Source organism: Acomys russatus, chromosome 21, assembly GCF_903995435.1.
Source record: "Acomys russatus chromosome 21, mAcoRus1.1, whole genome shotgun sequence".
NCBI lineage: Eukaryota > Metazoa > Chordata > Mammalia > Rodentia > Muridae > Acomys > Acomys russatus.
In genome coordinates, this window is record NC_067157.1 from 47318706 (window position 1) to 47333450 (window position 14745).

General features: G+C 45.0%; 1 protein-coding gene across 1 annotated transcript; it reads right to left on the minus strand.

The window, feature by feature from the left end:
- Positions 1 to 5339: 5339 nt before the first annotated feature.
- On the minus strand, positions 5340 to 12941 carry Fbxo5 (F-box protein 5). The gene is made up of 5 exons (XM_051164472.1): positions 12802 to 12941; positions 8959 to 9625; positions 8146 to 8236; positions 6793 to 6972; positions 5340 to 6188 (listed from the first exon to the last, which is right to left on the minus strand). The coding sequence occupies exons 1-5, from the start codon at positions 12878 to 12880 to the stop codon at positions 5937 to 5939; spliced, it is 1269 nt and encodes a 422-aa protein (XP_051020429.1). The 5' UTR covers positions 12881 to 12941; the 3' UTR covers positions 5340 to 5936.
- Positions 12942 to 14745: the final 1804 nt, after the last annotated feature.

The following is a 14745-nucleotide window of genomic DNA, read 5'->3' on the forward strand; positions in this document are numbered from 1 at the left end:
TTGAAAAGTCATTGAAGAACGAAGAGAAACTCACTCAATGAGAAATGAATAAAAATGGAAAACTCAAAGAGCCTTGTGTCTATCTAAAAACACACATGTAAAAACGCTTCCCCATGATGGGGCTGAAGAGACAGTACATCCGTTGAGAGCACTGTCTGCTCTTCCAGAGGTCTTGAGTTCAATTCCCAGAAACCACATGATGGTTCAGAACCAACTACACTGCCATGCTCAACCTGGAAAACAAGGCTGTTGAGACATCAGTACTTGGCATATTAATATGGTCCCTGAGATGCCAATCAAAACTAATGTGCACCGATTATAAGATTTGTGTAGAAATACATTAGGTGACATAACTTGGAAAATGTCCAAGAAACATTAAACAGCTGCCATTGTTAGATTATAAAACTCAAGGGTGGTTATGATGGAGTCCAAGAGGCATTTCAGTCAATAAAGGGCTACATGTCAACAAATGATGCTGGGACAAGTGGGTACCTATTTCAATACACTCCACCCATTATTATAAGAATTGCAAACTAATCATAGACTCTAAATATAAAATTATAAAGAATACAACTGGGCTGGCAAGGCTCATGACCTGAGTTCAATCTCTTGGACCCACAAGCTACAAAGGAGAGAACCAACATCCACAGGCTGTCTTCTGACCTGCACATGTATGCCCGAACGCATGCTTCCACCCACCCGGGTAGATCGGTGTGATCATTTCTTAAATGTAAGACTCCTAAAAGTGAGTGTAGAAGAAGATTGTGTGTGGAAACCAGATACATTTCTTAGATACAGCATGTAAGGCAGCATGATCTAGACAAGGCAAATCATTTGGAATGGTAAAACAAATTAAAATATTTCCTCCAAGCTCCGGACGCATTGAAAGACAGGACCCAGGTAAATGATTACACCTATCAAGAGTTTATACCCTTAAACGTCAGTACAAAAGCAATACTGACACAGACAAATCACTGACGTTCACACTTCACCAAGGAAATGTGTGAAGCCAAGATGCTCAGCACCCATCGCTAGGACATAAATGAAAGCTATAGGAAGATACTGCTACCGCCTGGCCAGTGCATATTGGCCAACACATATTGTATTAAGTGCTGACAAGAATTCAGAATAAATGAAACTCTCATACATTTCTTAAGAAAAGGTGCCAAGATGGCTCGGCGGTTAAGAGTACCGTCTGTTCTCTCAGAGGTCCTGAGTTCAATTCCCAGCAACCACATGGTGGCTCACAACCATCTATGATGAGATATGGCGCCCTCTTCTGGCCTGCAGGTGTACATGCAGGCAGAGCACTGTATACATAATAATACTAAATAAATAAATCTTTACAAAAAAGAAAAGGTGCCAGTTTGGGAAATATCTTGGCATGTCCTTTAAAAAAATTGCTTTCCAATCTGTGATAAAACACCACAACCAGGCCAGGTATGGTGGCACACGCCTTTAATTCTAGCACTGGGGGTGGAGGCAGGGGATCTCTGTGTGTTTGAGGCCAGCTTGATCTACAAAGAGAGTTCCAGGACAGCCAGGGCTATTGCATAGAGAAACCCTGTCTCGGGAAAAAAACCAAACAAAAACAAAAACAAACACAAACAAACAAACAAAATCACCACAACCAGAAGCAATTTAGGGAGGAGAGGGTTTGTTTCACTTTACAGTTGCAGTGCACCACGAAGGGAAGTCAGGGCAGGAACTCAAGGCAGGAGCTGGCCGCAGGAACTGAAGCCGAGACCATGAAGAGGTCCTAGTGTGCTCTGTGGCTTGCTCAGCGTGCTTTTTCATACACCCCAGGGCCATGAGGACAGGAGTGGCACCAAGGACGAGGGGCTGGCTCTTCCCACAGCAACCCTTAATCTAGAAGATACTCCGCAGGTTTGTCTACTGATCAACCTTGTGGAAGCATTTCCTCAAGATTTCCCTCTTCCCAGGTGATCTCAACTTGTGTCAAGTTTTAAAAAAGAAAGGAAGAAAGAAAAAAAGAGGGCTGGAGAGTTGGCTCAGAGGTTAAGAGCACTGCCTGCGCTTCCAAAGGTCCTGCGTTCAATTCCCAGCAACCACATGGTGGCTCACAACCATGTAAAATGAGATCTGGCGCCCTCTTCTGGCCTGCAGGCGTACATGCAGGCAGAATACTGTAAACATAACAAATAAATACATCTTTTAAAAGAAAGAACACAAACAAAAACAAAACAGATTTTTAAAAACCAACAACAACAAACCAACTGACCAGAACACCAACACACTCACACTGACATTTTCTTCAGAAACTACATGTACTGCACTAGAAGTTTCTTCCGAATGACTCAGTAAAAGTTTTGGTAACAAAGGGAAACAGGATCCCAAGGAAAGAAGAGTATTAGAAACCAATAGAGGTGACAGGATGGCTAAGCCTACAGAAAAGACATTTAAGGAGAGTGGGAGGCCTACATACTGTGCAGGGTCTATAGCCCTGGCTGTGCGTGTGTGTCCAGGGTGAAGAGGGGCGCTGTCACCTTCCCAGGTGACAGCCACTTGGTTTCTTTTGAGGGTAGTACTGGAGAGTAACCCCTCAGAAGGCTGCTGTCACGCACCCCGCTCCCCCACCCACTAGACAACGAGATCTCCATCACAATAAATATGGCAATCCAGAGCCGCAATAGGAGACAGCCCTGCAGCATGGCACTTCGAAAGGTTGGGAAAAGCTATTGAAAAGGTTGAAATACAGAACCAAGAATTTCAGTTGGGTTTTAAAACTGATCAGTAAACTTAATTTTTTTAAACACATTTTTATTGAAAAATAAAACAATTCATATTACATCTCATTTTCTATCCCATCCCATGCATCCTCCCATTTCTCCCTCCCTCCCACTTTCACCCCAATCCCCTTTCCCTATGACCGTGACTGAGGGGGACCTCCTTCCCCTGAATATGGTGCTAGGGTATCAAGTCTCTTCTTGGTAGTCCGCTATCCTTCCTCCAAGTGCCATTGGGCCTCCCCAACAAAAGGACATGGCCAAATATGGGGCACCAGAGATCCTGTGAAAGTCAGTCTCCAGTCTCCACTTAACTGTGGAGAATGTTCTGTCCCTTGGCTAGATCTGGGTAGGGGTTTGATGATGACTGCACGTTTTGTCCTTGGTTGGTGCCTTAGATCAAGCAGAACCCCTGGGCTCAGATCCACCCATTGTAATGTTCCTCTTGTAGGTTTCTAGGACCCTCTGGATCCACCTACTTCCCTATCCCCTATATTTTTCTCACCTAGAGTCCCAATAGGATGTTCTCACCTCTATCCCACTTTCCTAGTAGGTGCCGACTTTCATGGGACCTGCCCCTTGGGCTAGTGTCCAGTTATAAGTGAGTATATACCATTTGAGTCTCTCTGCTTCAGGGTTAGCTCACTCATTATGATCATTTCTAGTTCAATCCATTTGTCCACAAATTTCGAGAGTTCCTTGTTTTTAATAGCTGAGTAGTATTCCATGGTGTATATGTACCACAGTTTCTTTATCCATTCTTCTACTGATGGACACTTAGGCTGTTTCCATGTTCTGGCTATTATGAATAAGGCTGCTAGGAACATGATTGAGCAAATTTTCTTGTTATGTGCTGGAGCATTTTCTGGGTATATTCCAAGGAGTGGAATAGCTGGGTCTTGAGGAAGCCCTATTCCCAGTTTTCTGAGATAGCACCAAATAGATTTCCAAAGTGGCTGTACTAGTTTGCATTCCCACCAGCAATGAAGGAGTGTTCCTCTCTCTCCACATCCTAGCCAGCATGTGTTGTCACTTGAATGTTGATTTTAGCCATTCTGATGGGTGTAAGATGGAATCTCAGAGTTGTTTTGATTTGCATTTCTCCTGATCAGTAAACTTAAAAGGGGATCAAAATAAAACGAGTGAAACAAAGAAGGCAAATCAAGACCTGTGTGAGAAAAAAAATCTGATTTAAGAAACAAACAGCAACAAAAAACGATTCAGAACTCTAGAAGGAAAGCTCAACAAGTCAGATAAAAATCGAGAAAAATCAATGAAAGGTCTCTCTGTGCTGGCTAGTTTTGTCAACTGGACACAAGCTAGAATCATCTGAAAGGGGGGGACCCAGGCAGAGAATGTGCCTTCTAAGACTGGGCTGTAGGCAAACATGTAAGGCATTTTCTCAGTGATTGGATGGGGACAGCGTGGCCTGTTGTGCTTGATGACATGCTTGGTAGTTATGTTCTGTAAGAAAGCAGGCTGAGAACCTGGCGAGGGTGGGGTGGGGGTGGGTGAGATGCCACATGCCTTTAATTTCAGCAAAGGCAGGCAGTTCAAGGGCAGCCAAGGCTACAGAGACACTGTCTCAAACCAAAACCAAAGTGGGGGAATGGATCACTCCAGGATGCATTTGGAAATCAAAATTGTCAAAATACAGAAACAAAGACCCTGCTCATCCCCGATTACATTTAAGATGCCAATCGTACAGAATATGGAAAGCTTCAAGGCGTCAGTTTCCATAGCAGCCCCTCCCATTAATTTGTTCACCAGGAATTCCCAAAGGCAGGGAAGCACTGACTGATTTCAAATCTGAAAACAAGCCAGGCATGGTAGCACACGGTGGGAGTTCAAGGACAACCCTCCCTACAGAGCTCCAGGACAGCCAAGGCTACATGGAGAAACTACCTTGAAAAACAGACAAAAAATTCAGAAGTAACCACTAAGACCACTGTACGAAGTTATTATTTAAAACGGAAGGACATGTCTGGTGTGGTGGCCTTTAATCCCAGCACTGGGGAGGCAGAGGCAGGCGGATCTCTGGGAGTTCTGAGGCCAGCCTGGTCTACAAAGCAGACAAGACTACACAGAGAAACCCTGTCTCGGAAAAAGGAAAAAAAAAGAAAAACGAAAAACTGAAGAACACATTTCTCAGAAGCGAATGCAAGACAAAACCACTAAACCAGCACTGCAGGCTAAAAACTCTCTTTATGGGTAAACACATGAAAATTAGAAAATAAAATCTAACAAGTGCCCACTACTTGGCAAACATGGAGAAATGGAATTAAATGCCCCTTAGGCTCCTTGCTGGTTTTGGATTTTTCTTGACAGGGTTTCTATGTAGCGTTTTGTAAACTAGACTGGCCATGAACTCAGAAAATGCAACCTGCCTCTGCCTCCCAAGTGCTGGGATTAAAGGTGTGCGCCACTACACCCAGCCAATGCATTGTGTTTTGCTAGGACAGAAAACACCCTCTCTGCTGGTGGATGAATTAACACATGGGCACTTCAAGCAGCCTACAGCTTTACATGACAAGGCCTCTGAGCTATGATCCACCCAATTCCCTTCACAGCTCAATGCACGTGTCTCCAAGGCTAATGTGTTCACACAGATAAGCCGCACACACCACTAAACTTATTAACAATTTTATTTGTAACAAAGTTATGTGTTTTATTTTCTTTGGCACGTAAAAACAAAAATATTTACAGGTATAAAAAACATTAAAACAGACTTCAGAAATAAAGTAAATAGGACTTTACAAAGGATACTTTCAACACTGAAAAAGGCTCACATTGACAATGACAAACATTTAAATCGACAGACTCAAGTTGATATGAACACAATCCAAATTTGGTAAAGTATACCTTAGATGCTAACCCTGAGAACCACATCTGTTTTCAAGACTCCATAAAAATCACTCACCTTCCTTCAACAGAAAAATCCAATCAATTTTATCTTAGCACCTAACTACAAAGATATCCAGTTTCTTTTTCTTAAAATACACCAATCTTGGCATTCGCATGGACAATTTTAATTTTTTAAAAATATTACGCTATTTTAAGAAGCTGTATGTCCTCTATTCACAAAGAGGCAAAAAGGTGTCATACAGTTATCTTTACTTTCTTAGGTTAAAATCTAACTTTCATTTTTTTTAAGTAACCCTTAGGATCTACAGTTGATATACAAAAATGTCACAATCTTTGTAAATTTTTTTTACTCTTTTTACTTCCAGGCAAAGGGCCCATTTTACAGCTGGATTTTAGGAGCTTGCCATTCAAACAGTCTCTGTTGTTATGATAATCGCACAGGCACTTTGTGCAATATTCAAATTTACAGCTTTCCCGTTTGCAGATTGCTCGCTCTAAATAGTGGTCATATTTTGCTGGGAAGTTACATCGAATACAGGCTTTGAGGCTTTCGTTGTTTTTCAATGTCTTTGCCACCTAGAAGAGAAAAATCCATACATGTATTTTAGTGGAATGAATTTCTTCTCCCACACCAGGAAAGGCAGCCATGCCTCCAATATAGAGAGAGTCCTGGATCAGAGTACCAGGAAGCCTTGCACATCTGAAAGGTTCACCTTTTCTCAAGCTATTCTCCCGACAGTATCAACTATAAAATGTAGTGGGGAGAACATGAGACATTTCAAGGTCACTACTGAGAGTAGACAAAAGGAGCAAAGATGTGACTTCTAATAACGGCCTTAATGTTTACCATAAAGCCAAACACCATGTGACTTAAGTCAGTAGCTAATACTAGATACTATGTAGTGCCAAATGTATTCTGCAGCCCAATTTCTCACTTTAACTCTCTTTGACAGTAAGTGACCCTAGGTCTACATGTACTTTTTTATTTTATGTACATTGGTATTTTACCTGCATGTGAGGGGGTCAGACCATAGAGTTATAGACAGATGTGCGCTGCCATGTGGGTGCTGGGATTTGAACCTGGCTCCTCTGGAACAGTAGTCAGTGCTCTTAACCGTGCTACGCCATCTCTCCAGCCCCCATTCCCCAAGTTTCTAATAATTTATATAGACAGTTTTACCTCAATGAACTCACTGTGCCGGCTGTAGGCAGAGCCCTTCTGACCACGCTGACTGGGGGGCTTGACTTGAGCATCTCTTTTGGGAGGCGCCCAGGTCGATGACTTCTGAACAGAAGTTAGTGCGGTTCTGCCCACAACGAATCCCCTGGTGGTAGTATGTAGCGATAGCTTACTGTTTTCCTGATTGAAAGGTTAACAGGGGATTTTTTTCAGTTATTTTTTGCACTCATTACATGTGCCGCTGGTAAAAGGATCTCAGTAATGCCCAGCCCTCCATCGAGCTGCAGAGGTTTAAATATGACTGGACAGAACTATGCACAGAAACACTCCATACAAACTCACTGCAAGTGTAAACTAGAAATTAAGCATTCTATGAGGAATCCAAGGTGCCTTTAAAGTAGCCAAGGCCAAGACCAAAGTCCTGCCCACAGAACAAAGGCCATTCTTGCCATTACCAGTAGATGGCAGCAGTCAGTTAACAAACAGGCATTTATTTTAGATTTTTGAGCTTTCAAAAAATAGCTCAGGTTGCCCCCAAATGTCTCAGGCCTTCCAGGATCATAGACACTTGCCACCACCTTACCTTAGGGGCATATTTTAAGGTAACCTTTGACTACATTTCCACTAAATCCTATCATATATCCATATATTGACCACTTGTCAGAAATACAATTAGCAAGCACTTGAGAAATTTAAACATTTCCTCTATGCCAGTTCTCAACCTGTGGGTCAAAACCCCTTTGGAGGAGGAGGGGTAAAATAACCCTTTCCCAGGTTTCATTAGATATCCTGCAGAGCAGATACTTACAATTCATACCAGTGGCAAAATTGTGTTGTAGGCCCCACCCCCACCCCCCCACCAGGCAGGGTCTCAGTGTTAACTTTGGCTGTTCTGGACTCACTTTGTAGACCAGGCTAGCTTCGACCTTACAGGGATCCGCCTGCTTCTGCCTCCCAAGGACTCGGATTAAAGGCGTGAGCCACCACGCCTGGCTTGCAAAATTGGTTATCAGGTAGCAACAAAAGTATTCAAGGGTGGCAGCATTGGGAAAGCTGAAAACCACTGCTCTATACACTAAGAGTCTTCCGTATGCTGATACTTCACCATTCTCCTTGTAATTGACAGTTAATGCACGCTACTGATTTTAATCAGGCAGACAAAGTATAACCTGTTAAACTCGGGTTTATTAGTGAGGTCTACAGGAGGCCCACACACTGCTGGCCTCCCACACTCTTTCTCTCCAGCCCCGGGAGCCTGAAGTGAATGAATTCAAGAGATTTACAAACATTCATCTCTACTTCTCAACAAAAAAGCAGGCGCGGCATAAGAGACCACCACTCAGAAAGACTTACAAGGACTCTTTGCATGGCTTTGCTGTATAGCTGGAATGCTCCTTTATCGTTTTCTAGTATCTTCTTCCAAATTCTGCTCACTTTAGACAGACTAGAAAGCAAAGGAGACAAAAATACTCAGTCCGGCCGAGAACAGAAGCAGAGAGGGCCACGCTAACCTGACTACACCTGAACAGTTAAACAAAACAAACCCAAAAAGATTTAAGAATAACCTAGTTATTATGTTTAACCAGATATTTTAAGTTGCCCCCCCCCACCCCAGACAAGGTTTCTGTGTCAGTCCTGGCTGACCTAGCCTCACTTTGTAGACCAGGCTGGCCTAGAATTCATACCTGCATCTGCCTCCTGGAGTGCTGGGGTTACAGGCATGTGCCACCATATCCTTTTAAGTTTTTAAAAGCTCCCAGCAAGCTTCTGCTGTGACCACTTCTTTCCCTTTGAGTATTCTATCTGGATAACCAATCTCACACCAGTAGAGTAGTGCACACCTCCACCTTAGCTATTTGATAGATTTTGAAAAATTGTACATTAACTGAAATGGCTGGCACACCTCATAATGCTGATTACAGAAACCAGCCAATAGAAGGCACCCATTCCATTGCACCTAGCCAGATGATTCGGTACAGAACAGATCCTTCTAGTAGGACTATGAAATTCAAAGTGACCAGAACAGATTCAAATCTCCCGAAATTTTCTCCCATTTCAAATGCCACCAATCAAATACAAGTCTGCACTGTAAGGCCACTTTACACCTGTCTGCACAAACGGGCCCTATTATCCAACAGGTGCAGTGTGTCACATTCTCACACTCACTTTATTAAGTCCATGTCGCTGAGCTTGGTCAAAATATTAGCCAACAAGTGTTTGAATCCCCTCCGGGAAAGCTCTGTAAGGATATCTAGGTGTTCCAGGCCCATTTTCCTGCCAATTATGTTTTGTAGTCTGAAGTTTCCACTGGCGATAACTTCCTTCAGCATTTCTCGATCCAATTTAGGGTTTCGTTTGCCATTTTTTTTTAACGTTGAGCAAACCACTCTTTCAAAATGCAGGACGGGCAGCAGGTTTTTGTTGGGATACTGGTCTGGGCTCTGTGCTGGCAGCAGGCGCGGCTGGGGACTGTTTCTTAAATTCTCCAGGATACAGAGGTCATCCTCCTGTTCACTTTGATGCGTGAACGATGAGTAGCCGCTGTCTTCGTGCAGTCTGCTGGCCGCTAGCTCCTCTATTTCACTTGGACTACTGAGTATTTTCTGCACGTGCTGATTTTCCTTGTTGTCATGGCCCACAATTGGTGACTCAGTGTAAGATAGCCTTTCATTGTTTCTAAGGCAGTCCTTACAGGAGGGCTCCAAACACACCGGGCTGTAGGAACCTTGTCGCCCACTGTCCTCAGATTTAACCACTTCCAGGTCAGAAAGATCAGGATTGCAATGAAAACACTTCATCTTATCAGAAAGAACAGGGCTTTCTTCTTTACAACCTACAAAAAAGAAAACAGGAAACATACTAAAAATCATTTTTGTGCTACCATGTTTCCTTACCCCTTGCTGGGGACTGAGCACAAGGTCTTTACAGTGACTCCCATCGTCCTTACATACTCAGCACCAGAAATGGACACCTCTCACTACTATGGTGTGTGTGTCCCAATAAACAGAATATCAACCCAATACTATTAACCAAAGCCCATAGAAGCGATGGGTCTTTGGGGTTTTGTCCTACCTGGTCCAGGTTGCCACAACCCATCTAGCTATCATCTCCTCAGCCTTCCCTGAACTAAGTCCCCTCTCCCTGATTTTATGACTGTGTGGCCATGCACATGGCCCAATGCACAGGTGGTCAGAGGACAACAACTTTGAAATGGTTACCTATCTTTCTATGGGTTCTAGTGATTGGGCACGGGTGGCGAGCCGGTGGGCAAGCACGGCTCTGTCAATTTCACCACCCCTCACTTAGCCAGTACCTCTGAACTGAGTGAGACTCGTTGGAGACAGAGGACTTATGGGAGCAAGAACACCTTACCTAGTAAACACCACCTAGTCCAGGGACAATGCCCTCTACCCACCTTTGCTCAAACTGCTACAAGTGTTGCTCTCATGAGCTTTTCCAGTTGGCTTGGACTACATTTCACATGCTGGCATCTTTGTTTTCCAAGGCCCCCCCCCCACCAACTTTTCCAGACTAAAGGATCATCTTGCTTTTGTCTTCTAAATTAGAAAGATAAAAATATGGATTCTAGATATATATCCATCTAAGATCAAGAACTTTGCAAAGATCAAGCTAAGTGCTCCTAAGTGATAACACTTTGCATTCTGTTCATGTAACTCACCACACATAAAGGCAGATTTCCTAAATTCCATACCCCCCCCATCAAACAAATGTGGGGCACATATCTACTTCTACCATTTAATTCATCTGATACACACTTAATGAGGGAGCTGGGTGTCTGACTGCAGTAGGAGCCCAGGCAAGGGACCCTGATTACCTAACACACAAGAAATGTATTGCTAAGCAGAACATAAGTATTCTGTGGTTCAAGGCTCCAGCAGTTAAGATACAGAGAACCATTTACTAAGTAGGGAGAAAATGACAAAAATAACTCAAGTCTCAGTTTTCCCATCCACAAAACAGGAAAGAAAATAAAACTATATTAAATGAATGACCTAATCAATACCATCTGTTTCTTATATTACTCACAATAAGGTACCTTTCTTACATTGCAAATCAAAATAAATTCCACACAAGTACAAATTTCATTTAGTTATTTGGTTTTTGTTGTTGTTGTTTTTAAAGGCAAGGTTCCTCGAGCTCACAGAGATCCATCTATCTGCTTCTGCTCTCCCTTAGTGCTGGAAGCCAACACACCCGGCTACAAGCACAAACTTAAAAAGCAAGAGTTCAGCCGGGCATGGTGGCGCAGGCCTTTAATGCCAGCACTAGGGAGGCAGAGGCAGGCGAGTCCCTGTGAGTTCGAGGCCAAGCCAAGGCTACACAGAAAAACCCTATCTCGAAAAACCAAAAAACAAAAAAACAAACAAACAAACAAAAAAAAACAAACGAAAAATCTTTACTGAACTTTCTGATCAATTTATTCTACTTTGATTGGGGTTGATCAATTTATTCTACTTTGATTGGGGTAGTGGTGGTGGTGGGGAGTCCTTAAAGCAAACCTACAGTAAAACTCAAATAGTTCAATGTTTAGCATTCAGTTACCAGCCTCAGCCCAATCATCCGGTGGGGGAAGGTCCAATAGTTCTGAAGTGCACCAAGTCTGACCTTTCATTTAACTTATACATACAGACTTAACATTCCATAATTAAATTCGTTATTAAAGTTGGCTAAAGTCTATTTAGCATTTCCATATGTTAACAAGTTTCACTCAGTCCCCAACCATGTGGCCAAGGTCAAACTCCATCACTTCTCTGCTTAAGGGTGACTGAAAGTAGAATGTGAGAGAAAACCCTTAAGCTCACTTTCGAAAACATTTCAACGTACTAATTTAAAAAAAATTTTTTTTCTTCAAAGCTCTAAACCAAATGGGAGAGGGGACTCGGAGGCAGCAAGTATTTCCTGAGGAGGAAAGTTGAGCAAAAGAATCCCATCATAAAACCATTCAAATTCCAATTTTTAAGGGAGCCTTAGGATTCAGGCTGTTTTACAAACACAATCTGCTTTGCTACTAGTTTCTTCCCCTCAAGACTTAATTCCTCTGATGAAGATGATCAAACAGTTATATATAGAACTGCTTTTTTCCTTCAGTTCGACATTTTCTAGAGTAAAACCGATGCATCTGTCTTTAACTGAGGCCAAGAAAAAGATAAAAAAATAAAACACCAAACAACGCTCTCATCCAAGCTTTGGAACAAGTGATCAATACAAAGGAAAAAATAAACAGCTCCTTTTCCATTCTCATCAGCTAAAGACTACAGGCACTTTTTTTTTTTTTTTGGTAGGTGAAGGCGACTTTTTCTTAAAGCCCTCCACTGAAAACTCCAGGCTTTAAGACTGAGAAACAGCAAAAATAAAATCTTTTTTCATTGAGCTTGGTTCCGAGGGCAGGGGCGGGGGTCTCTATATTTGGCGGGAGCTGGAAAGGAGCCCCTAGGAACCTTGACGGGGTCGGTGCTGGGAGGTGCCCCGAGGGCGCAATGCACGAGAAGGGCGGGAGATAAGAGCGAGCGTAATCTCCCGCGCTCTCTAGCTGGGACACTGAGGGAGAAAAGTTCGGGAAACTGAGTTTTAGTGTGAGGTAACCAAAAAGCTGTGAAAGGGGGGCGCAGGGGCTAGAGATGATGAGGCCATCTGGCGAGCCAAGAATCCCGCAGCCCTGTCACTGGCCCCGCAGGAATTGGGGGAGGGGAGGGGACATTTGGCGCCCATGCTGGAGATGGGGTGGAATCCGGCGCGCAGATGCCACCACCTGCACGTCCCCGGTGCGGGGTTCCTGGGTGGGATGGGATGGTGGGACCCCGTGCAAGCCAGATCACATCTATCCCAACCAGCCAACTCTGTCCCTGCGACCCCAGCATTTTCCCTTCCTGCCCCGTGCCCGGTTGGTCGCCTGAAGCCCGGAACTCCGCGATCTGCACGCACCCTGTCTCTGAGGCTGGGGTCACAGAGTGGGGATTCCCCCCCCCGGGATGCCCGCCTCACACTCACCGTCCGCGGTGTTCCGCGCGCCAAGTCCGCAGGGGCAGGAGGATGGCCGGGGCAGACCACTGTAGGCACGCCGGCTCATGCCGGAGACCGCGGGCTCCAACTCAGGTGAGGTAGCCAGCCGCGGCGCCGAGCTGTAGCTCTTAAAAGGCGCCAGCTGGTACTTTTAAAATCTTTGAATTTGGTGCCCAAATCAGAACAGACCAATGGGGCGCAGCGTCCGCACGAGCGCGCCAATAGACAGGCGGCGTGGGACGCCCTTGCTCGCCCAATAGCAGGCTGCGGGGGCGGAGCCAGCTGCGGAGCCGAGGCCCCTCCTACCCAGCAAGACCAAGGCCTTCCCAAAGACGCCGAGCGTGTAGGCACGCCCCTGTGGGCGTGGCCTGCGCAGGAGGCGGGGCGCCTGCTCATACCCGCCATGCCGCCCTCCCCCGGCTGTCCCGCGAACCAGCCTCCTGGGAGTCCTCGTGTCCTGGGGACAGCTCCGACTTCGGCCAGCAGGTCTGTGATGGGCACAGACGGGTCTGCGGTCTCCCTCCATCATGTTAAGTGCGAGTTTGGTGAGCGACAAGCTCGCCACCCGAAGTCCACACCTTCCGGCAAACAGGCCCTTCCCCTGGCTCCCGACCCGCCTCTCTAGGATTTAGGCGCGCTCCACTCTTCCCTCCTAAGTTGGCTCCGCCCCCTGCCTAGGGCTCCTGCGCTTGCGCCCTGCCCAGCAGCGGCGGCGGTGGCTGCGGAGTTGGCGGGTCGGCGCATGCGTGCTAAGTGCCTGGCGGTTCCCTCCGGGCGGGGCGGACGGGCGGGACAGGGCGTGACAGGACAGGTGGCGGCCGGAGATCCGCCTTTGCCTTCGGGATGGCGCGCTGCCCGACTCCAGCCATGCTTTCCTCTGCGCCTCCTTAAGGCTGAGGGCGTGGCCTAGTATCTACTCCATGCCCCAGCATTCTACTGGGTTTTCTATCACCACGAATTCTTAAGAATGTTAATTTCTATTTTCGCTTTTCTGTGTTCTTAACCTTCGTATGCTTAAGCGCAAGAGACAGCTAACCCGTTCCCCCCAAAATAAATGAGTCAAACGCCCGTTTCTTTGGGCTGGAGGGCTTGGCTAGGTAGATGTTTTTGTGGCAAGGACAGAAGTGAAAGTATTTCTAAGTTTGATGACAAGTTGTAATGCACCACGCATAATGCCGGGCTTTGCAGATGGTTTAATTTGTCTCTTAAGTAGTGACAGTACACTGCTCTGTAAAGCTACAGGACGCTCGCCCTAAGACACGCCAACCCACTCCACTTTCCATCCCCTCTTGCTTTTCTGCAGGAGTACTTGACTGGCAGTGTTTCACACACCTAATGAGAGCTCCCGTCTAAGTCCGGGCCAAGATTGGACCGAGTCATACAAGTGCTGGGTGAATCCAGTCTTTATTTAAATTGTTTTAGTTTATCCCAGGTTATTGGCATTTTTACGTTTGAAATGTTGCATGAAATGGTGATGGATAGTGTTACCAAAGGCTTGGCAGCTTTTTCTATTTTGTACTCGAGAACTGAGCCTCTTAAGTATACAGGGGTGAAAAGACCCAAGTCCTGTCTTTCTGTGAGTTTATGTGCTAATAAGAACGAATTTGGCAATCTAAATTTTCATTCAGTAAATGAAAAAAGATACTAAACCTCGTGTTAAAAGAACTGTTACTAGAGACGTGGATTGAGAATCTTGGTCATTTAAGTTTGAGACTTTGAACCATAAGCCAAACATCGTATTGGCCTTGCGAAAAACTGCATGAACCGTCCAAAACTCATCAAGCAAAGGGGTCAGCAAAGGGGTCAGAAGTGTGATCTTGTAGTATCTGTAGATTTCTATGTGAAATTGTAAATTTCTTCTGATCACACTACAATAAGGATTTTAGCTGGAGTAATTTGCTAAAAGAATATTAACATGTTGTCTGGTCGGTC

Coding starts and splice junctions, on each gene's coding strand:
- Fbxo5 (XM_051164472.1), bottom strand. CDS start 12,880: ATGAGCCGGCGTGCCTACAGTGGTCTGCCCCGGCCATCCTCCTGCCCC. Junction 9,626..12,801: donor CGCGCGGAACACCGCGGACG/GTGAGTGTGAGG, acceptor TCTTTTTTGTAG/GTTGTAAAGAAGAAAGCCCT. Junction 6,189..6,792: donor GGCACAGTGAGTTCATTGAG/GTAAAACTGTCT, acceptor TTTCTCTTCTAG/GTGGCAAAGACATTGAAAAA.